Below are 22,280 nucleotides of genomic sequence, written 5' to 3'. Positions count from 1 at the left end.
TTTTTCAGTATAAATCACACTGAGCATGTTTAGAAGAATGTGTTTCACACCGAGACAATGGGTGGTGTTGTCCAGCTGTCACACCTGTTGCTCATTTGGACACTAATTGCTCTTTGAGCAGCAGCTGCTAATGATCTTTGTTAGATAAGACTTGAAGCACCAGTATAAAAGAGACACAAAGGGTTGAATAATAAGGCCAGAGGTTACTCTAAATTCTTGTTAGTCCCACTTGTCTGTCTGTCTCAAACCATAGCTACTGAGGAGTACAGGGTGCTGCTTCTCAGCTAACAGCCATGGCTCTTGGACTCCTTTTGTGGTATGTTTGATTAAATTGTGACTTTCTGATCATTTTTTTTTTTTTTACCTTCATCAGAGATGTTAATCAGGTATTTGTCTCTCACTGGCCTCTTTTGCAGGGTTTCCTGGATTTGTTTGTTGCTGTTTAATGGCAGTGTTGGTTTGCCAGCTATAAAAGGTAGTCTGTCTTAATTACCACATTAAGCCTCAGAAATACCTCTTGTTGCTCTATCTTAATTGGTAATTTTACAGGTTATGGATATCCGTATGTGGCTGACTTCCGTAACATTGGGGATGATGGAGAAGATCAAGTTTTGAATGCTCCTATATTTGATCAGACTAACTGGCAGGCTTCAAATAACTATGGGACAGGCTACAGCAAACCCCCAGTTGCACAGCAGCCAAATTTGGTCCCAACTAGCCAAAACCTGCCCAACACACCTAGTGCTCATGAGGTAGAGAGACTCATTAATGGTGAATCAAGAGACTGGGGGCTGGACAACCTTGACAAACCACTTCTCTTTCCCTTAAGACCCAACAACCAGTTGAATGATGCAGCAAACCCTCAGCCGAACCCTATTCAACCTCAATCATCAGTAAGTGTTGCTTCTACAAACAGAGTGCCTCTCTCTCCGAACACTGGTGGCTCTACACAGTATGCTAGTCCAACTGCCTACTATGAGCCTACTCTATCCTACCCTTCTCAGGCTTCTGGCAGTTATGGTGGGGGTGACTATGGTTTTGGACACCAAAACCAGGACTTTAACACTGGCTCCAGAGCAGACAGAGGTGACTTGAGTAGGAGTCCCCATCTTGTCTTTGAGGAAGTCTTCCAGTTGCCCTCTAAGAATACTGATGGCTTGTCTGATCCAAGTTATGGTGCCGTCCCTGCTACTGTAGGTGGTTATAGCCAAGTTACTGACCCAGGGTTTTCACCTGGTTATGCCTCCACACAAGGGAGCTCTTCATTCCCCAGTTATCCATCCAATGTAGGAGCCCAGCCTGCCTATCCATCTGAGATGGCAGACCCCTCTGCCAGCTTCCCTAGAGGAGAGAACCTTGACTTCAGTCGAACACACTACCAGCCACGTGATATCTCCTCTTGGCTTCCACAAGAACCAGTCAACACCCAAGAAGTTGAGGTTTCCCAGGGATTGAGTGAACCAATCCCTCCTCCACCTCCCTCAAGCTATATCATGCAGTCCAGAAATGGCTACCAGCGAGGCAGGTATCTCCTCACTGAATCCAAGTACTCCCCAGAATTTCCAATAGCTGTAAACTCCAAGGGTGTCAAAAGTACTGCACATAGTCAACCAGCTGCCACTAAAGGTGTAAAGAACCCTGAAAGGTATGTCTGCTACTTCAAACTTAAGCTTAACACTGCTTGTTGTGAACATTCTCCACAAAAACAATGCCTAACTGTTAACACTTTGTCTTCCAGAACCAAATGGTAATCAGTAAGGCCATGGATGTGTCACAGTATCGGGTCAAAATGGAAAATCAAAATAAAAGCTGATTTGAGTTATTTGCTTTGTGGGCTCTATTTCATGTAACCTAATACAGTCTTCACTCATGGAGTCACTTAACTCCTAAATGGAAGTTGGCCAGAATGACCCAAACACAACTAGATAATTTAAGTGAACATGAAGTGCACAGCTTTCAACTAAAGTGAAGTTTGGTGCTGTAACATTACAGGAGATGTATTGAGCAGGGCTTGTGTTCCTTGTCTCAGACAAATTATGCCTCTGACTGTCACCAAGAATTTACACAGACACACATGCAAGTGGTTTACCTTGGCATTGAAATCCTTGTTTTCCAAATCCCCTGCAACAAAAACAATTTAACTCAGTTTTGGTACACATAGGGCTTCTTTTGCCACATGGTGAAAATGCAGTATATACAATTTTATTAAATGTCAAACTTTTTATGGGGGGAGAAAAACCTTTCTCTATCAAAACTCTTTACAAGTGAAAGATGGTTGCATCATATCTGAACAGATGGGTATGCATAAGGGATGCTTACCATATGAAGTCTGTACAATGGCTGCAGAACGTCGGCTGCTTGAAAAATCTCGCAGTAAATTTGTGGTTTTTCACTTCATGCACATTTTTCTGCCGCAAAGCACCTTTGCGGGCAAATCGGTTCCCAACCCCAGCTGAGTCATTATAATGCAAAAGATGGTCAGCCATAATGGGGGAAAAAACAAAAAACTACACAGCCACAACTTCGTGTTGTCCGGTCCGATTTCTGTGAAGGTCCTGTCTCTTTACAGCTCTTGACAAGTGGTGCTTTGCCTTGTGGAGCGCTCTCGACAGACCGCACACCTCCTTCTGCCTGGACTACAGCTGAGCGCTTCTTTTTCATTCAAAGTGACGTCGGCGAAGTCTGCCTTCAGGTGCTGTGGGATTATTTCACTCCAATTTCAGAGCACAATTACATGATGGAGCTGTTCAGAATTGCTTTTGGTTACTATGTGAGCCACGTCCAACTAATGGCACAACTTATGTGTTCTATATGTACTAGATAAAGCTATTTTGTTAATATTGTATGCAAAAATAGCTTTAACATTCTGAGTTTAAATGATGCAGGGTGAAAAATCTGCACACTGCTGATGCATAGCCTATAGATATGCTCCCAAGTGATAAAGATGACAAAAATAAGTGTTTCATAAGTTGGATCCACAATTAAGTTTTAATGATGCAAATCTGAATTGACACACATGACATTATTTTCATTATATTACTGCAGGATTTTATTAAAATTACAGTGCTACTTTTGATACATCTGAAAACCAGATTAAAAACACTGGAAGTATGAGGACGAGAAGCACCTGAAGGCAACATGACCCTCCGTTTCTTGTTGACAATCCCATAAACTGCAGGTGTATTGCGCCACCGTGTGGATTTAAACTGCACTGCAGGTTTTCATGAAAGCTGAAATGTGATGTTGGGTATCACAAAGACACTTGAAAATAAACTGTTATCGCTCTCTGTAAAACGGGTGCTTGCAATCGATTGTGGCAGTGTACCTCAGACTTTTAATCTTATTAGTCTGTATTACTTCATTTTTACTTAAACACAGGCAATAACTCATTGATGCCACAATTGATTTAAAAGCACAAATTAAATCAATACTCTGCTAATATAAATTAAAAACAGGATGGCAAGTAAATCCAAAAACAAACAAACAAACAAAAAACAATAGAAGCGCAAAAATCTCAAGTATAGGGACATATGGAGAAAGTGGCTTACATTCGTATTAATATATCATTATGAGATTGACAGTGTGAAGCAGCCTCCTGGAAATGTTTTTATTCACTTTCTATTGACAGTTCTCTTTTTGTAACGTAGGAACCGGATGTCTTAAACCTTGTAATCTCGTAGAAGAAAACGATGTGTAGTTTCTATGGCAACAGGTAGACGCTGCGTCTCCACGGAGACCGGATATGGCGTAACGTTAGAGTAAGAACGCTAAAGTTTTGAACCATTTTGAGCGGCGAAATCAGTGCTCAAGGTAGATCGCTTTTTAGTCCGTATAGTACATTTTTAAGAACTCTGTGGCATTTTTAGCAGACTATAAGTATGTTCAGGAACCCGTAACCCCCCGCGAGCTTTACACTGCTTTGCTTTAGCTCGGCTGATAGCAGTAACGTTATGTTTGCTAATGCACTGCGTTCTTAACTAGCAAACAGCGTTATACGACGTTATTTAGAGTTATTAGGTGATTGTCATGTTGTGCAAATATTACGTAACAGTATTTTGTGCTACCACGTTTCACATGACTATCTCTATTCTGCTATGAAACAGACTGAATAGGTCAGCTCCAAGCACTCCTTGTAGCTAGCTAAGCAATGCTAGTCACACTATCTTTTATTAACGACTATATAACCATTTATTATTCACTCTGAAGACATCATGAGTAAACATGAGGACTCTTTGGAAAGGCTGGACACAGAGTTTGACCATTTTCTACTGGACATGAAACCGTATGTCCTAAAACACCCCAACAAGACAGGTAAGATTTAATTTCATCACTATTCATCTCACTTAAAGATCCCCTCCAGGCACTCATTAAGACAGATGACATACTCTGCTAGGAACAATAGTGTGTGTCTGATAATGTTTTTCCACAAAAAGGTATTATTACCACGTTAAAATCCTTAAAATGACACCTACTTCCTCTCCCTCATTAAATGTTCCATCTACCTATAAATGTGCAAATATTTTTCATCTCTAAAGTTAAACTGCTGGACACAAAATGTCTCCTACTTCACTGTAAAGTCCATTCACAGTGTATGTGCACTGGAGGCTTCAAGTGTCCACATCGCTCTTGTGTAAGTTGAATATTAGACCAGGATTGGTCTCCAAATTATTTGTGATGTCATAAATCATGCTCGCAAGCCCACCCTTTTAAATCGGATTTTCAATGAGCACAGAGAGACTTTCCACTTACAACAGATGAATGTGAAAACAGCCTTCTAGTGTCAAACTCTGCACATGGGGCGGCTCAGGAGGTAGAGCGGGTTGTCTACTAATCGGAAGATTGGCAATTTGATTCCCAGCTCATTGAAGAGTCCTTGGGCAGGATACTGAACCCCCAAAATTTATCCTGTGAATGTGTGTGTGAATGATTAGATCCTCCTGATGAGCAGGTTGGCACCTTGCATGGCAGCCCGTCAGTGTATGGATATGTGTATGAATGGGTGAATGTAGTTTGTAGTGCAAAAGCGCCTTGAATGGTCAGAAGACTAGAAAGGTGCTATATAAGTGCAGTCCATTTACCAAATTTCATACATTATTCTGCACAACAAAGCTCAAACATCCAACTGTAGGAATAAGGAGAAAAACATATTTTTAAGTGGAGGGGAACTCTAACATAGTTTAAACATCACTGATGTAGCTAACTTAAGTGCAGACTGTGTTTTGTGTTTTTCCTAATAATTCATGAACATGTACATTGGTATGCATACTAATGTGATTAGACTACACTCAGAAATAAACTGGCAAGATAATGGGCCTACATTAATGTCTTTTTTAAAGCTGTAACGTAACTTCTCCTGTCCCGCTCTCTTCCATTTAACTCAGAGCGCCAGCGTTGTGCCTTATGGATAAAGAAGCTGTGTGACCCGGCAATATGTGGCTCCGGTCTGCTAAGTTGTAAGAACCGCAACATGTATGCCCGTTTGCTTCTCCACATGCTCAAAAGAGGCGTCCTGGAGGGGCCTTTCACCAGCAAACCAGAGCCTGGTAGCCTCAAGACACTCCCTACCTACATGGTAAGAATGACTGCTTCATCAAATCACAAATATTGCTGTATTACGAGTGTTAGTAGTGACCCAACTCAATGGTTTTGAATTATTCTTTTCTCTTAGTGAACTTAAAAAATGCTGCCATAGTCAAATATACTTGCACATCCATATTTTAGAGGCAACATATGGAATGTCAGATTGAAGCTGCTAATGCAGTTACAAGCTGGTAAATACACCAATCAGCCATAACATTAAGACCACCTGCCTAATATTGTGTAGGTCCCCCTCGTGCCACCAAAACAGCTGTGACCCGTCGATGCATGGACTCCAAAAGACCTCTTAAGGTTTCCTCTAGTATCTGGCACTGAGACATTAGTAGCAGATCCTTTAAGTCTTGTAAGTTGTGAGGTGGGGCCTCCATGGATCGGATTTGTTTTTTCAGCACATCCCACAGATGCTCGATCAGATTGAAATCAAGGGAATTTGGAGGCCAAGGCAAAACCTTGAACTCTTTGTCATGTTCCTCAAACCATTCCTGAACAGTTTTTGCAGTGTGGCAGGCTGCGTTATCCTGCTGAAAGAGGCCACTTTTAATGTTTTGGCTGATTGGTGGATCATTGCAATGGATTGCATATACTGATCAGCTTAATTGTTCTAAACATTATCTCTTCTCTTGTAATTATTTTAATTTGTAGTCCATTTACTTTGACGAGCCACTGAATCGTCGGCCTGTGGAGAACAGCAATGCAAGTCTGCCTGACTGGGTGACAGGAGAGCTGGGTTCTTATACTGATGACAGTTTGGTTGCCGGACTGCTCAAGGACATAACCAGTTCCACACCTAATGCAGCACATCACAGGTACTGTTCTACTGTACATCATCTGGATCTAATATATATAGATAGAAAAAATTACCTTATTAAAACTGATTGGAATGACAATCATCATCTTGTTTTATTGTGTTTATAGTGTGTGATTACTAGATTAGATCTTTCTTATGCATTGGTGCATGGTAATGCTTGTTATCCCTCAACCAGAGACTGAATATATTTAAAGGTAGTCCACGTGGATATGTACTGGGGACTGCCAATTGGGGAACCTGATTCTCTGACCTACATTATTATACGTGGTCATATTATTTCCCACAGTATTACACCCATTAAACTTTGATCTTGTTTACTAAATGTTAAACCAAAACCAGTATTTGTTGGAAATAGCAACACATGGCCTGGTGTAGTTTAATTTTCCTGTTGTTAGTCAAATGCTTTGAACATTCAATGAGTTTTGAAATATCCTTGTGCACATTAATGTTGTGTATAAGTGTGGTCGTCCTGTCAGCTGTCCCACTCTGGCCTCTGATATCACCTATTTACTCCAATGATCACACCATGTTCAGTGTCACTTACATATATCAACTGTCCGGGCAACTAATGATTATTTTCATTATTGATTTATCTGCCAATATCTTCTCGATTAATCGTTTGGTGAATAAAACATTAGAAAACACTGAAATATGTATGTGAAAAAAAATTAAAGAGCTCAAGGTGACGTCATCAAATATTTAGTTTTGTTCGAGCAATTGTCCAAAACCCCAAAATATTTAATTTACTATAATGTAAGATACGTAAAAACAGCCAATTCTCTGTCGGGTTTTTGGCATTTTTGCTCGAAAAAATTACTTTAATGATTAATCAGTTATCAAAGTCCTGCTGATTAATATTATGTTGATCATTTAATCAAATAATCGTTGCAGTTCTCCATCTGTCTTCCCCAAATGATCATAGATCATTGACTTAACCTTTCAATGGTGTTTGCATGCTTTGTACTTACTCTTTATAAAACAATATTGATTACTCACATTATTCACTGTCTGGAGCTGCAGGCTGTCAAGTGAACTGGCAGCTCCACTGGCATGTGGAATCTGAGTATAAGAGTGTATATGAGTAAGATCTTCCATATTTTTTCATTGTGGGTTTGGTGCTTTACACAACTGTTTGTATCTAGCTGAGGTCTCAAATTACTGCCTCTATATGAATGAGCTCATTTAATTCTGTTAGGGAGTTTAAAAAGAAAAACCTAAACTAATGTCAATGTACTATATTTTGGAAGCACAACATAACTCTCATTTTCCCCTTGAAGAGTTCATGGTTGCCTATCAAAATGGCAGTGAGAGGTTCTGGCACTCTCTCTTGAATTTCATTACAATTTACAAAAAAAGTCAAATATGAGCATTCTAGTATGTTGTTATCTTTCTGCACAGAAAGAGTTTTATTGAAAAGAGAGTTTTCCCCTTGTTCCTGTGTGTGACTTGAGTTTTCTGATGAGAAATTTACAAAAAAACCCAACTTTTGGTCAGATATAGAAGATTCCACACTCCCCTTCATATTGTACATAAGATATTTATCCAAGCATTCTGTTCTGATGTTCTTTTATTGGACTGAAAATATTGAACTTGGCTGTGAAGCTGGATACACACGGCTTTCGTGACTGATCGCCCCTCGCATTTGCTCAGCAGCACTATCTGAAAAGCGAAAGACATTGCCAAGTCCTTGCATCAGTCTGCATGAGCTGTCCATTCTGACTTTTCAAAGAGAAGCACTTCAAAAAGGCATGAGAGGATGAAGAACCTCTCGCATTCTCTATCCATCTTTCTGTTCCTCTCCTCTTTATGCTTTCCCTGTTGTTGAACCTGAGGTCTAACCCCCACAGAGGAAAGCAGAGAAGAAGGCTTGGTAGCTCATTAGCTTTTCCTCTGTTTCTTAAATTGTTTGATTTCTATTCTCGTGTGAGCATCAACTAAATGCCTAAAATATAAATACACATATTTCAGATTTAAAAATGTACTGCTTAATTAAAACTGCTTGACTGAAACCTGGTGTGTTACTCAGGTACACACACACACACACAGACACATTGATGAACATTTTCCACATGCCTCACTAAATCATCAGTCATCCTAGTTTGCTTAGGGATATTTCCTCAGACTACAGGCAGTTTTGGGGCTTGACAAAGTGATGTTAGTAATGGCTCAGGGTTTTTTCATTCCAGTTAACAAGGACAGGCAAATCAGAGCCCGGTGGCTTGATATGCTCATTAGCATAATAAAAAGAGAGCACTGTAAGTGTGGTAAAGAGAGCTTAATATCCACCAGGGCACTGTGTAAGACTGAGTACAGGCCCTTTGCTGCCATATTTAATTCTGATTTTACTGTCAGGGCCCCTGACAGAAAAATCTCAGGGGGTTGTAGAATATTTGATTAGTAGAAAATGATCATTAGGAATTGTCTTTGAATATTTGTCACAGTTAAACTTGCATTATCTAACACTTGCAGAACAAATGGTAATACTGTGTTCAGAGTGTGTAGTACATTCACACTGAAAAAAATGATAAAATGTAGCACACTTAAATCACTTTCTCCTTTAGTGTGGAGTTAATGGACACTATTATGTTTCAGTAAAGTACATGACTCACAGCATTAGATGTTTATTGATGATGTTTAATTTCATAAATATGTTGTCATCAGTTGATTAAAGTCAATATGGGCTGCTTTTGCCTTTATTTGGTATGACTTTGAAATTAACAGTGGGGCATTTTTACATAATTATTGACCTGTTTTTATGACCAAAAAGCCGCATATGTTTGCATAATAGCTCACACTACAAGTGTGGCTACCTTCAAAAAGACACAGCCTTATAGAGGGTGTGGATAGAGAGGTTTTGTGGGGAGCAGACTGCTGAGTACCATAGTGTCTTGATTGGGATAAGACCATGAAAGACGCTCAGATCACAGGCTAACGTCCTGATGGAGAAAATTAGCCAGGCCAAGAGTCCTTTTATGTGTCTCTCTCATTTAGATAAGATTAAATGGAAGGAACTCGACTGACTCCCTCCTTATGATGTGGCAACGTTTGATCTCTCTCTCACTCGCCATTAGTCAGGTGATGGGGAGGGCCTCTGTGAAACTTAGGTCCTATTGATCTAAAGGCAAACTTGAGTTGATTTTCTGATGTTTTGAGGTGTTACACAGAAGTGGATGTGCTGTTCTGGTGTGTGTGTTTAACAGATACATCCTCTAACCTCATTAGCCCAAAATTCCCTGAGTGATTTCCACCACAGACTCCATTGTTGCTGTGCAATCCCTAATTCGGCCACAAGATGGAGCTACTGCTTAATCAATAGCACTTATTCAGGCAGCGGAATGCTGTGGGAAAAGAGATGCAGTCAGTGAGGGTCAAAGGATCATACAAATCAGCTTTGGTGATTAGCCTACATGTCTACTCCATCTTCTCATATGTCACTTTCAAAGGAGACAGATAATGATAAAGACATAGAGAGCAAATGGTGTGCGGTGGTTGGTTTTGACATGTTAACTTGGTAATCAGCACTGCTGGCGTCAGGTTCACCGCTAAAGTTGAGTTGAAGAGCGTGTAGTTTTGGCTTTATCTCTGTAGCCTTTCGTGTAGGCTGTTCTTTTTCATTTTTATGTCCTTGTTTTCCTCTTGTCTGTCTCCCTGACTTTTGTTTTCCATCTGTGTGCTTTTCATCTACATATGAAAACTTTTAACTCTTCCTCCCCCTCTCCAACCTGACTTTTTTTTCTCTGGGTAAAAGCGACAATAATATTGTCCTTGCAGTTGCAGGAGTCGGTCCTTGGTGGTGTTGTTGTAAACGCCTCAAGTCTCTTGCTCACAGGCCAGAGTGTTTCCACTGATCTTGCCTCCAGGTGGTATTGGGTTATGGTGGAGAGGGATGTTTGTGACCCAAGGTCAGACTGCTTTCCTGAGGGTGCCCGAGGCTGAGACCCGGGCACACTGGCTCTGCACCTGGAGGTCAGGCTGCTTTAATCAGCCAAGCTGCAGCTACATGGTGTTCTCATTTTCTTCTGTGTGTGTGAGGGTGTGTGAGAGTGTGAGAGTGTGAGAGTGTGAGAGTGTGAGTGTGAGTGTGTGTGTGTGTGTGTGTGTGTGTGTGTGTGTGTGTGTGTGTGTGTGTGTGTGTGTGTGTGTGTGTGTGTGTGTGTGTTGCTCTGGCCTGACTTGCCACTGCTTTGATCTCTGGGCCTCAGACTCCAGACACATCTGATTCAATTATCCTCATCCACCTGTTGACTTAGAGGCCCAAAATTGCAAAGCTTGGCCCCCCTATCCCAAGTTTCATGGCTGCATGTGTTTGTGCATGTGCATGCAGGTGTGTATGTGTGTGCATGTGCAGGAGCACAGACAGACCAGTATGTGTGAGAGAAGGAGTGAGTGAGGGCATGGAAGCTGATGTCTGCAGGGTTTTATTTGATTTTTTCATCATAATGTAATGATAAATTAGTGAATCAATATTAGATCCTTAACAATATCATTGCAGTCAGTCAGATTTTCTTATGAAATTTTAGTTGTTGAAAGTCACTGAGATACATTTCCCTCAGTTGTTGCAAGATTTTGCACTTTTAATGGTGCTCAGATCATTTCAGGAATGACCGTCAACACATGACAGTCACTGAGAGACTTCCTGGTATGTGAACTGACATCACACTGCCTCCTGCTTTTGCAACTTCAACCATACGTACAGAATGATTTGACATTGTGATACAGGCCTCCAGAACTTGGTGACGCGTGGGGATTGTAATTTGTCAGGCAACTGCATACTGAAATATTAATAAACAAGTATAGTTTAAACAAGGGTAGTAGTAATAAACAGTGGTAGCTTCACAAATGCTCAAGTCTCCCTTAAAACAGTAGTCAAGTCTATATATAGGCTATATATATATATATCTATATATAGCCTATATGTACATTATGCTCTTGAATATGTATACACACCAGTTTCTACATCAGTTATAATGAGAGGGTTGTAAAATCTTGCAGCACCTGAGGCAGATGTATTTCAGAGTGACAGATGTCCTTAAACAACTAAAATTGAAAAAAAATATTGCAGGAAAAGACAAAGACTGACTACAGTAATATAAAAGATTTAATGTTGATAAACTAATTCATCATTGATTATGATGAAAAAGCTTTCAGCTTTCATGCACTCACTCTCTCTCTTGCTGTCTCTCTCTCTGTCTCTCTCTCTGTTACTATCTCTCTCTCTCTTTTACTCACTCAGAGACACACACACACACACACTAACACGCACACACACACACACACTCACACACACACACACACACACTGGTCTTGTTTGTGCCCCTGAAAACTGATCGTATCTTTTTGAATGAAAAAAAAAAAAAAAAAACCCAACCGACAAACCTGTCTCAATAACATCCTGGCCCTTGCTGAGTTGCTTCTCCTGAGTATCTAAAACGTTGGTGCTTATGAAGAGATAATGAGGAGGCAAATTTAAAGTATCTAGTATCTGACCTGTGTTATCATATTAAGTGTGAAATCGTCCAAACTTATCCCCAGTTTACCAGAAACTTTTTGACACTATCACTTATAAAACTGACTAAGACTAGTAAGTATTAAATATGAATGTCCTTTTATAGAAGCTTTTGGTAAAGGTAAATCCACAGTGATCTATTTCTAGTAGACCTACATGAAATATTATCAGTATAATAATTTAAATCAATGAACAGAGTTGGAAGAAGTATTAATCTCGGGTCAGTGTTGTGCGTATGTTCTCTAAGCAGGGGATTTTAAGGTAGAAGATACTTGCACAGATATCCTTTCTGTTCTATATTCAGCAGTCTTTCCAGAAACCTCACAGCGACAGTGCTTTCCTCCATGAGATAACACTGCCTGTGACAAATAAGGTTAAAAAATCTCAATACTAGTAATGCGAAAAAAATTACATGGCAGGAAAAGAATGCCCATAGGCTCCAAATTGAAAGTGTGAAACCATGCCCTCTAGAACGTAACTTGATGTCTTTATTAGATGACAGTGATTTTTTTTCTTCATTGTTGTCCTACCTTTGTCCCGTCTTCTCTCACATCTTCATTCAATTCACATTAGCAGGCTCTTAATACCTCATGTGCCTGCTCTTAATGAAGTTGTGAGCTCTGTTGTGAGTGTGTGCGAAGTGAGAACGAGAGGTGTGTCAGTAAATATAAGCAGTTTCCCTGTTAAGTCGCTTGTTTAAACCACACTGGACATGATGAGCCAGTGATTGAGGTATATGATAATGAAAAGATTGTACAAGCCGTAGACTGGTGCCCTGTGGGCTGTGTATGGAAACAGACTGATGTATAGCATAGACTTTTATTGTTCAGATGGGATGAAATGCAGACCACAAACCATGCAACCAATGCCAGATGTTGATCTGTGTAAATAGCAAGGCAGGCTGCCTACGCAAGTACATTCATATGCAAACAGAGAGACAAGAGCAGACTTAAGAAACATGCACATACACATACTGCACTGTAAGTTAACCACACTTTCTCCATTTCCAGGAGAAGGCTGTATGGAGAGAAGACCCCACTGCGACCCACACCCTCCAGTCCACTCAAACAGTCACCCAGACATGATGCCAGAAAGGTTAGTTCATCACCGTACTTCCCTGGCATGTTTGTCATAAAATTCAACAAGTAGGGGTTTCAGATTTATAGGTTGCTGTCAGGTAGTTGTGATGACACATTGAATTATTATCAGTAAACCTGCTGGTGTCAGTACAAATAGTAGCCACAATGATTTGCTTTCTTCTTTAATGTGAACCAATCTGGAAATTCCTGAGCTCATTTCCCCCTGAAGTCCCCCTGAAATTTCCTGAACATTTTCTTTAAGGAATAAGAGTTAATGGTTGGGATCACAAAATATATGAAACTGACATATTTAGGTAGAATTCTCAAGGAAAAATTTGAAAGTCCTCACTAACACAGCTCATGAAGTGAATTTAACTGACAGAAATTTACTGAACCAAAATAGTTTTCATGTCGGCTCCACGGGAAGAAATCAACAGTGTTTGTATTTATTGATTCGTTGATTTTATTTCCCCTCCCACCGTAGCAAGTGAGGGGAATCTGCCTGTAGTGAAAAAGGCAAGTTCACAGACAGACTGGGAGCCTTGATTTATCAGTGTAGATACTGTTAATAAGTTCAAAACACATATACAGCAGGATATTGGTGTGATTTAGATTACGCTTCACTAAACACAACAGAAATAGACACGGAGCTAAAAAAAAAACCCCAAAAAAAACGCAAGGGGTGAAACACGTTCCATGAGACACGTGTCACTCGCACATGTCAGTGTGAATTGATACATTTAATAAAATGGAAGCGTATCTGTTCTGTGAGATGCGTGAGTGATGGACGTCAAAAACCCTTCTAAAAACGCATTCTATGTGAATTAGCCGTTAAAGATTTGATGACCTCACTCCAAATGCCCACAACTCTTAATTTCTACCTATCAAAGCTTGAAATGCTTAATGTTTTGTTTTCATGAATCTATAGGTTCACAGCATATGTCAGTTTGCGGTTCACTTGTACAACGGCCAGTATATCTGTGGCCAAAACCGTTTTAAGCCATTCATACTTATCAGTGTTTACCACAATGGGTTGAATTCCTAGTGCGATATGGAGACTGTGACATGCTGCTTTGAACAGCTATTGACCCGCATACTCAGCATTCCTAGATATTGAAATGAAACGTTTACACTGTTTGCTTGAGGGCGAGGCTCTGGGACCTTAATGCCTTTTTAATCAGAAGGGGCATTTAATCCTGAGCAATTCCATTCAGCGATTTCTCTGTGTCAATGCAGTTCCGCTGAGGTACACCCAAAGTCCACACCAGATCCTAATCAAATTCAACACCATCTCTCCTTTCCCTATTGCTCTCTCAACTTTATTAGATATTTCCCCTATTTAAACCTTGCTGCCCAACCTCGACTTGAGTAAACCGATCTTGTATCAACAGAACCCCTGGAAGCATTTGAATTATACTGTATAAAACAAATCCGGAGGCCTGTTGTAACAAAAGGCTGGGGAAAACAAGAATGACAGGCAGTGTAGCTGCGTATACCCCTTCTTGTGGAATTTACTGCGTGACGGAAACGATGTGGAACTGCCAAACATCTGGAGCGCTGTATGTGAGAGGGAGGAGAATGAGGGAGCGAAGGGTGGAGAGATGGAGATAACAAGGGAGTAGAATGCTGTTAGTATGGGAGGAGAACACATGTGGGTGTATATCTGTAAGCTTTTAAAGATCTCCTTTGTTGTTGCCAAGAGAGGAATTATATAGTGTCAAAATAATAACCTTTATCATTGTCTGCTGTTCTATTCCTCAGGCCAAACTGCCAATCAAAGCACTGTCAGAAATCATTTAAATTCCCTTTTCTAATTTACATCGCCCTCCCTTAATTTTGTTGTTTATGCTTTCTTTCATTCCCTTTTTTCCCTCCTCAGGTGGATGGGGGAGGGCTGAAGGCAGATATGTCTTTCGATGACAGTGACCTGGAGGCTCGCCTCAACAGCTGGAACCTGGGGGTGAGTCCACGGGCGCGCCTAGAGCTCCTTGGTTACATGCATCTGTCAACATGCTGCAGCTCATCTACAGTGACTGAATGTCTGAGTAAATCTAAATGAATATCGCAGTGATGCTGAGTTAGCCTTATTGTTTACACGCCGCTGAACAAAGGGTGAAAAAGCCCTTTTAACTTTGTTGTCTTGAAACCACTTCCTCTTTAGGCTGCTCTGTGCCATTGTAGGAGGTGAGGGTAGGATGAGGAGTGGGAGAAGGGTTGTGTAAACTGAGCATTTGAAGATGTGTGCACCTCTCTTATCTCCTCTGTCTCGAGTGCACCAGGCCAGGGTTTGATAAGCACTCTGCCCTCATGTCTTTTATTCCCTCATATGTTCCCTATCTCCTCACCTGTATAACCCCCTGTGTCTCTCTCTTTTTTTCTTGTTTGCTTGTCGCCTCTGTCGTTTCCCCCCACATTACTCACACGTTGAAGTTTTTTCTTTACAGAACTCCTTCTTCTTTAAATGTTTCTCTCTGTTCTACCGTCCTATCTTTTATGCTCTCTTGCACTCTCTCCCTCTCTCTGTCCGTCTATCTTTCTCCGACTCTCTCCGTGTTACTCTCCCTCTCTCTCTCTTTGAGTACTAGGGTAATCTGAGGTATCTATCTGCAGACGTGAAACCGTGCACTGCTCTGCTCTGCACTCCTCTGTGTTCAGATGCTGATAAGAGGCATTGCTTGGCAACGCTCCCCCAAGCCTGCATCTTTCAAATCAACAGATGTTCCCTCACACACAAACACACAGACACACACAAACCCCCCTTCAAGTTTACAGAAGTTTTATAGATGCACGGCTTCAAAGCGCCCAGCTCAGACGAAATCTCACCACAGACGAGCGTCACTCTATCTTGAACATCTTTAACTTTGCTTTAGATGTTCTGAAGCAGTCTATATTGGTTTGTTCGTCTCACCTCTAATGTAATAAAGTCTGCATGGTGGCCATACTGGACAGTAGACCGCAGATTGCTTCAGATCCAGATAAGAGTTCCTTTAAGAGACACAAAACCTGAGTCAGCTGGACCGCCATCTGTTTCAGTCAGTCTGTGTCTTGCTTGTTGGAACAACTTGTCAGACTTTTATCTCTAATGGGTTTGAGTGTTACAGCAGTGTGAGGTGCAACATACTGTACGCTAACCTGCCAGTAAAGACCAAAAAAAAAACATGCAAACTAAATAAAATTGCATAAATTGGCCTGTTTCTTCATACAGTACAGCATTCAGTGGTAGTCTCTGCCACTTGGCCGTCCATTGTCTGCGGTTAGATGGGTGTGCTGACGGCTTGCTCAACGCTAGTCCGAAACTAGGAAGCCATCAATCATTGTGTGTTTGTTTGGCTGGAGAGCCAGGCCTTGTGATGTGGAGTGTCTTTCCTCTTCTGTGTCCGTCCATCCATCCACGTCAGGTTCCAATGACACAGGACACTGTGCCAGCTGTGAGGTTGGACAAACACATGGGAGCATGTGTGTGGGCATGCAGAGAAGAGTGTGCACACAGCACGGGCATACATGTGCACCAAGTCCAAGTATAGTCTCTGACTGTGCCAGCATTACACCACAGCATTTAGTCTACATGTCTTCCTTGCCCGGAGGCTGTGCTCAATCAAATCTGATGACTGGCTGTCTGTGGGTATAAAAATAAATCCCATTATTGTTTGCAGGCTGGGCACTATTTTTTAGAAGGATATTGATTGATTCATCACTTGGTATATATAGATTTTTTTTTTTCAGCCAGTGCCAAATTTAAGTAGCAATTCATCACACATCATGGCATGCACCATATACTTAAAAAATATATGTTTATTTATTTTCTGCATATAAACTACTCTATTTTTTCTGTATATTTTTAAAATGTTTTATTTATTTATTTTTACAAATGTCATTTATTTTTAAATCGTCTATTTTCCCTTCTATTCTTTTCCCTATTGTTTTTGCCATTCCTTGAAGGGCCAAGCTGTCAATCAGCTGGCTTTGGGCGGGCCTTCCTGCTGAGGCTGAGTTGCCAATTCCTCCACACATGAATCTTGCTTTGGTGGGAACTTTAGGACAACATTAAGTAGATGCAACGTGGACTTAAGTATGTGCAGTGTGAATGTGGCAGCGGTTTGAAGTGGGGAAGGAAACATCATGGCAGAAGCTATGGGGCCACAACAGCGACAGTTAAATTTTGGCATCAAAAATAAAATTTGGTATTGAAAAAAAAAACCTGAACTAAAAAAGAAAACATTGGCGTTGAAACACTTGCACTGGAAAAAGGTGTACTGGCACTGAAACAAACAAAATTTAATATAGACTGATCTGTTCATTTTAATACATTTATATTTATTGAAATGTGGTAATATCTGTACATGGAGCCCCAGAAGCAGCACTGTTGTTCTGTCCAATAAAAACATGATCATCACATCACTTTACATTCAGACAAACTAATGTGGCAGCTATAATTGTTATATTTCATCTGTGAGACCAACATTTATCCTCCAAAAGGAATTATGATCATATATGAAAATGCTGCAGAGACATTAAAGCAAACAATAAATCACCAAAGAGCTGCGCAGATCAGTTCATTGGATCATTTTCTCCCCGATATGACGACGCATGACTCAGGCTGCTGTTGCAAGATGACCAGCTGGTCTCACCCCCACAGCAGCTCCTCGCATCTCAGAAAACACAGTTTATTTGGATAAACTTATCACATATTGGGAATCTTCATGGTTACTTACTCATCTGAAAAAAATGTAATATTAATAAAGTGATATATTAACAGCCCTAGAGTTTTTACTACAGCAGTCTGGCTGAAAACCTCCTTCATGATGCCATCAAACCTCAGATATCTTTGTCTGACCACAAGGCATATTGGGTAATATAGGCCCAGCAAGGTCCCTCCTCTCTACGCCAAAACGGTGACAGAAAGTTGAAACTGAAGAACAGAAAGTTGAAACTGAAAAACAGTGACGCTGAAAAAAAAAACTGACAGCGTAAAAAAAAAATTGTCCCTGAAAAAAGACAGACATGAAGAAAAAATCTGAAGATTCACATTGAAAAACACATCATATTGCAAAAAATATCACAATAAAATAAGATATTAAGATTGTAATTTTTTAATGCTCGTGTTTTATTTTTCAGTGGAACTTTTTTCAGAGCCAATACTTGTTTCAGTGCCAGTACAACTTTTTCCAATGTTCCAAGGGTTTCAATGCCAATGTTTCCTTTTTCAGATCAGGCTTTTTTATGCCAAATTTTATTCTCTATAATTCTCTATAAAATATATAAATATATAACAAATAAATGTGAAAATATATGAAAATGCTTATAATTATTCCTTTATATTTTGTTATTTGTTTTTATATTTCCACATTTATTTATACTTTTGTTTATTCCTCTTCATAATTCCACATTTCTTATTCTTTTACAGATTTTTTTTTTTTTTTTTGGCACTCCTATGACTCCATAACTTTCACCCATTTCACCTGTCAGCGGCTCACCCTGAAGCAACAGATTGTGACTTTATCCTTGTACAGTATTTGCAACTATTTTAGTCCCAAGCTCTGGCTTTCTTTCAGGTCCAGTGCTCTTATCTCCCATTCATTCTGGATTAGCTTCGTGTGGGTTGTGCCACCTCACAACATTAACACTGAATGAGTCCCACACTACCCTTCTCCCCCCCTCCTCCTACTCTTCCTCCTTTTTCCCCCAGTTTCATCTCCATGTTGAAGAGATTAGCAAAAGAACTGTTTACTGGGCGTCATTTCTGTCATCTCCAGAGTCAGCTGTACTGTTTGGAAGGCCGTGATCTTGCTGCTAGTTGGCAGCCCCTACAGACAGCCCCAGTGCATGAGAAAGAAACGCTGTGTGATAGTGTGAGTTCATAAGAAAGTAATGGGGTCATAAACAAACATCAAATAGTAGAAGGAAAATAGCAAGTTGTGTCAACACAGATTTTTTTTCTGTTTGTGTCACAGTTAGTGAGCTGTATTGATGTAATGCTGGAGAGTCACTTTGACTGTGACCCCCTTACTTTCAGGTGGTTTAGCGGCTCACTCTTTTTTCCGTCTCTTGTGTTTCATATTATAATTAAAGAACATGCCGTGTCAGTGTTTGGCAAGCATGTATACACACTTGTCTCCATCTGACGGTAAACGGGCCGGGGATAGTTTACAGATTAGCGGTACTGAGTGTTGACAAAAGGACTGTGTCGGGACAGCAAAGAGAGGCTGAGAGCGGAAACAGAGCTGGCCACACACACAATGCCTTGAAGTAGCCTGGCGCGTTCTGTCTTTCTAAACAGACAAGAGTTGACGGAAGAGGCTCCTGCCACAGCACCAGGCTTTTGATGTGCTCCCCGCATTGTTTATGACAAAGTGAGGGCGGAGGTTAGATTCTGGTAGCGGTAAGGCTTTGTTAGGAGAGGAAGAAGACAAAGAGAGGTCTAAAGTTTTTTCTGTTTACTCTTTCAGATTGAAAACCCCAGGTATTTGCGAGAGAAGCCCATTCCCTTGTCTCCGGTAAGTTGTCAGGGGGTCCCTTGTGGTTTATTCATTGGTACATAGACAAAAGTGTTGTCTTTGAATTCCTCAATCATCCATTCACCTCATCTCTCTCCCCTTTATCTCTATAGATTTTCAAGTCCAGTCTGTCTGATGAGCAGGGGCCACAACTTGTGCAGAGCAAGGAGGTATGCATCAGAATGAGTTGTAGCAAAGCTCAGCAGTACCTGAATGCTTCTCTATGTGATAAATATCAGAATTCTCCAAATGCAGTACATGATATTCTCAGAGGCTGCCCTTTATATACATATCAGTAAGCCTAAATCCTTGCTCCTCACTATTCAGTACTAGTGAGTCATGTCTTAGCATTTGTACAGCAGCAAGTGTTGAACACATACAGAGGTCAAAGCTCCCTTGACTGCTTTATGGCATTAGACGCCCCCGCATCCATGTACATACATCCTCATGCATAGTTTGTATTGTTGAAATGGCCAAGGCGAGCGTTCCTCTTAGAAGACAAAAATAATGCCGGCTCCCAGTGATGACAGTTTTTTCCTTATGTGGATTTAAGCTGAAAATCCCATTCTGAAAGCATGCTTTGAAGTCCCCTCTGCCCCTCCCCACCTCTCCCGAACCACCACTCATTCCCCCCGCCATCCGCCTTTATTCGCACTGTTAAATATAAAACTGAGCATGACTTGGCTGTAATAGCTGCGGCTTTTCATGTCTGCTCGGGGAAAAGCGCTCCAGTCAGTTACATCGTCTTCACCGGGAGAGGGCAAGAGAATGGGGGCGAGAATGGGCAGAAAGAAAGAGAAAAAGAGACATGATGGGCAAGAATGATCATGCTTTTTGTGACCGCTGGAAGAGGATTGACATGCATGGACACACACATTCCTGTACACATCCACCCAGTCGGTCAGTCTACCTGTGGGCTGATATTGAATCTAGCAACACCAATACGAGAACATTAAAGCAATGTCCCATGCTGTTTGATCCTGCCTTAGACTAGCTGACTGGCTCCATACAGCTGTGATTATGGTGGGAATATAAATGTATCACATCTCAGGAGACTATTAATCCCCATGCCAACTTTAGTTTGATATATACTGAGTTACCAATTTATTAGGTACACTTATACAATGCAGTGCAATCCAATACAATAGCTCTACAATAAATACTATCATGTGAAGTTTGTTATCTTCAGATTTTGTCTAAGACTTTTGTTTATTGAACTTTTTAGGCCATAGTTGGTGGTGATGTATTGGACTGCATTATGATAAGATGTGATTCTAAATGTGTGTTCAAATAAGGGGCTGAAATTAATGATAATTTTCATTATAGATTAATTATTAATTAATAATTAATGATTTTCTCAATTAATCGATTTGTAAAAAATGACTAAAACGATTATTTGATTATCAAAATAGTTTATTTTTCTGTCGATTAATCGACTAATCAAAGTTTTTGCCTTTACAGTATTCAGGCATTTATTCACCCCTAAGAGCAATATACCAACTGTACAGATATTAGTTGTAAGCTAGCTTGAAACATATATACGAGCCATGTCTGTGTTTGTATTTGTTTGGCAGCTCAGCCTTTGACAGATCTTGGAAGTCATCAAAAACCTTAGTTGCTTCTTTTATTTTTTTTCCCAGTCTCTCTCCTATGCAATCACACTGTCAAAAATTCACCTTGTGTTCTGTCTGAACACACCTTAATATTCTGTCTACCTCATGTGAGTAAATAGTATGCTGGATATATAAGATGGACACTTTTATGTATAATTTCAGTCAAGCAGTGGTGTGTGTGTGTGTGTGTGTGTGTGTGTGTGTGTTTAAGATACTGTGTATGTAGGTTGATATAAGCCTTGAATCAGAGCGTAGATTTTTTGGAGAGAAGCTGTAGGAAACTAAAGTGGTCTGTCATTTCCACTGAGACCAGAAAACTGGCAATATGGGAACCAATTCAGGAAAGTCACAGAGAAACATTGGGAGGGACACGTTGGGAAATGAGAGGAAATGGTGCAGAACTGGAGTTTTAGGTTTGTGCTGTTGGCCTACTACTGTTACTACTACTACTATTGCTTTTTTTTCCTCAGCCTTATACAGAGGTGATTTTTTTAAATAGAATGGAAATAAAGATGTAGCGAAAAACCTTTAATTCCTCAAAGACTTATAGAAGTCATTGCCGGCAGACTTTGCTTATACTTTTTCATGCTATTTAGAAGGAGGTTATGCAGAAACTCCTCTTGAACTCCCATTGTTAGGTTCTGGGAATCCCCTATCGTCCCTACCCTCTGCCCTGTAAAAGTAGAATCTTGATAGGTCTGTGGTTTATGACCTGCGATTATGAAGCCCTTTTTTCTTTGAGTTTTTTTTTTTCTTGAGTCACGATTAGCAATTAAATGAGTGTTAGATGGATTTCAGGAGCTCTGAATGCCACAAGATACAGCTGTGACCACACACACACCCACATGCAGTATTTCCCTACAGAGGTGACCTAAGTCAACAATCCTACCTTATCTCATCTTCAATAGCCACATTAAGGTTTTTTGTAGAACCATGGAAGAATTGTCCCACCCTGCAGCATGGGTGTCTGGGCCCAGTCTAGGAAATCACAGTGACATCACTTCCCTTTAATCCCAAAAGCCTAGTTGAAAATTTACCCAGGGTTAAAGCATTATACACGCCACATGTCATCAAGCTGGCGCCGGCTTAACGAACATCTCAGCTTTCACACCAAGCTCATCCTCACGCTAAGCTACAGACTGCATTGATAAGAATGCTGACTGTTCTTTTCCTATGGAACAA

General features: G+C 40.5%; 3 protein-coding genes across 4 annotated transcripts in view; 2 read left to right on the top strand and 1 right to left on the bottom strand.

The window, feature by feature from the left end:
• prkcab (protein kinase C, alpha, b) overlaps window positions 1-2,661 on the bottom strand; it is a 101,413-nt gene extending 98,752 nt beyond the window's left edge. The window contains exons 1-2 of the mRNA XM_044331747.1: window positions 2,320-2,661; window positions 2,090-2,121 (exon numbers count right to left, since the gene is read on the bottom strand). Coding sequence (XP_044187682.1) covers window positions 2,090-2,121; window positions 2,320-2,486 — 199 coding nt within the window. The 5' untranslated portion in view covers window positions 2,487-2,661. The remainder of the gene's footprint in view (window positions 1-2,089; window positions 2,122-2,319) is intronic.
• Window positions 155-1,822, top strand: LOC122967221. The gene is made up of 4 exons (XM_044331748.1): window positions 155-316; window positions 417-475; window positions 550-1,645; window positions 1,739-1,822. Exons 1-4 carry the CDS (start codon window positions 294-296, stop codon window positions 1,749-1,751), a joined length of 1,191 nt encoding a protein of 396 aa, XP_044187683.1. The 5' UTR covers window positions 155-293; the 3' UTR covers window positions 1,752-1,822.
• A 1,044-nt stretch (window positions 2,662-3,705) lies between the features above and the next one.
• cep112 (centrosomal protein 112) overlaps window positions 3,706-22,280 on the top strand; it is a 100,273-nt gene continuing 81,698 nt past the window's right edge. Inside the window, exons 1-8 of one of the 2 annotated variants that reach the window (XM_044332200.1) lie at window positions 3,706-3,810; window positions 4,207-4,311; window positions 5,382-5,572; window positions 6,241-6,404; window positions 12,923-13,007; window positions 14,871-14,951; window positions 19,438-19,485; window positions 19,599-19,655. In XM_044332200.1, coding sequence (XP_044188135.1) covers window positions 4,212-4,311; window positions 5,382-5,572; window positions 6,241-6,404; window positions 12,923-13,007; window positions 14,871-14,951; window positions 19,438-19,485; window positions 19,599-19,655 — 726 coding nt within the window. In that variant the 5' untranslated portion in view covers window positions 3,706-3,810; window positions 4,207-4,211. Of the gene's footprint in view, window positions 4,312-5,381; window positions 5,573-6,240; window positions 6,405-12,922; window positions 13,008-14,870; window positions 14,952-19,437; window positions 19,486-19,598; window positions 19,656-22,280 lie in introns of both variants that reach the window. The other variant, XM_044332201.1, reaches the window with a different exon arrangement.

The sequence above is a fragment of the Thunnus albacares genome, chromosome 17, assembly GCF_914725855.1.
Source record: "Thunnus albacares chromosome 17, fThuAlb1.1, whole genome shotgun sequence".
Classification (NCBI taxonomy): Eukaryota; Metazoa; Chordata; class Actinopteri; order Scombriformes; family Scombridae; genus Thunnus; species Thunnus albacares.
This window is presented reverse-complemented; position numbering and strand designations above follow the sequence as displayed.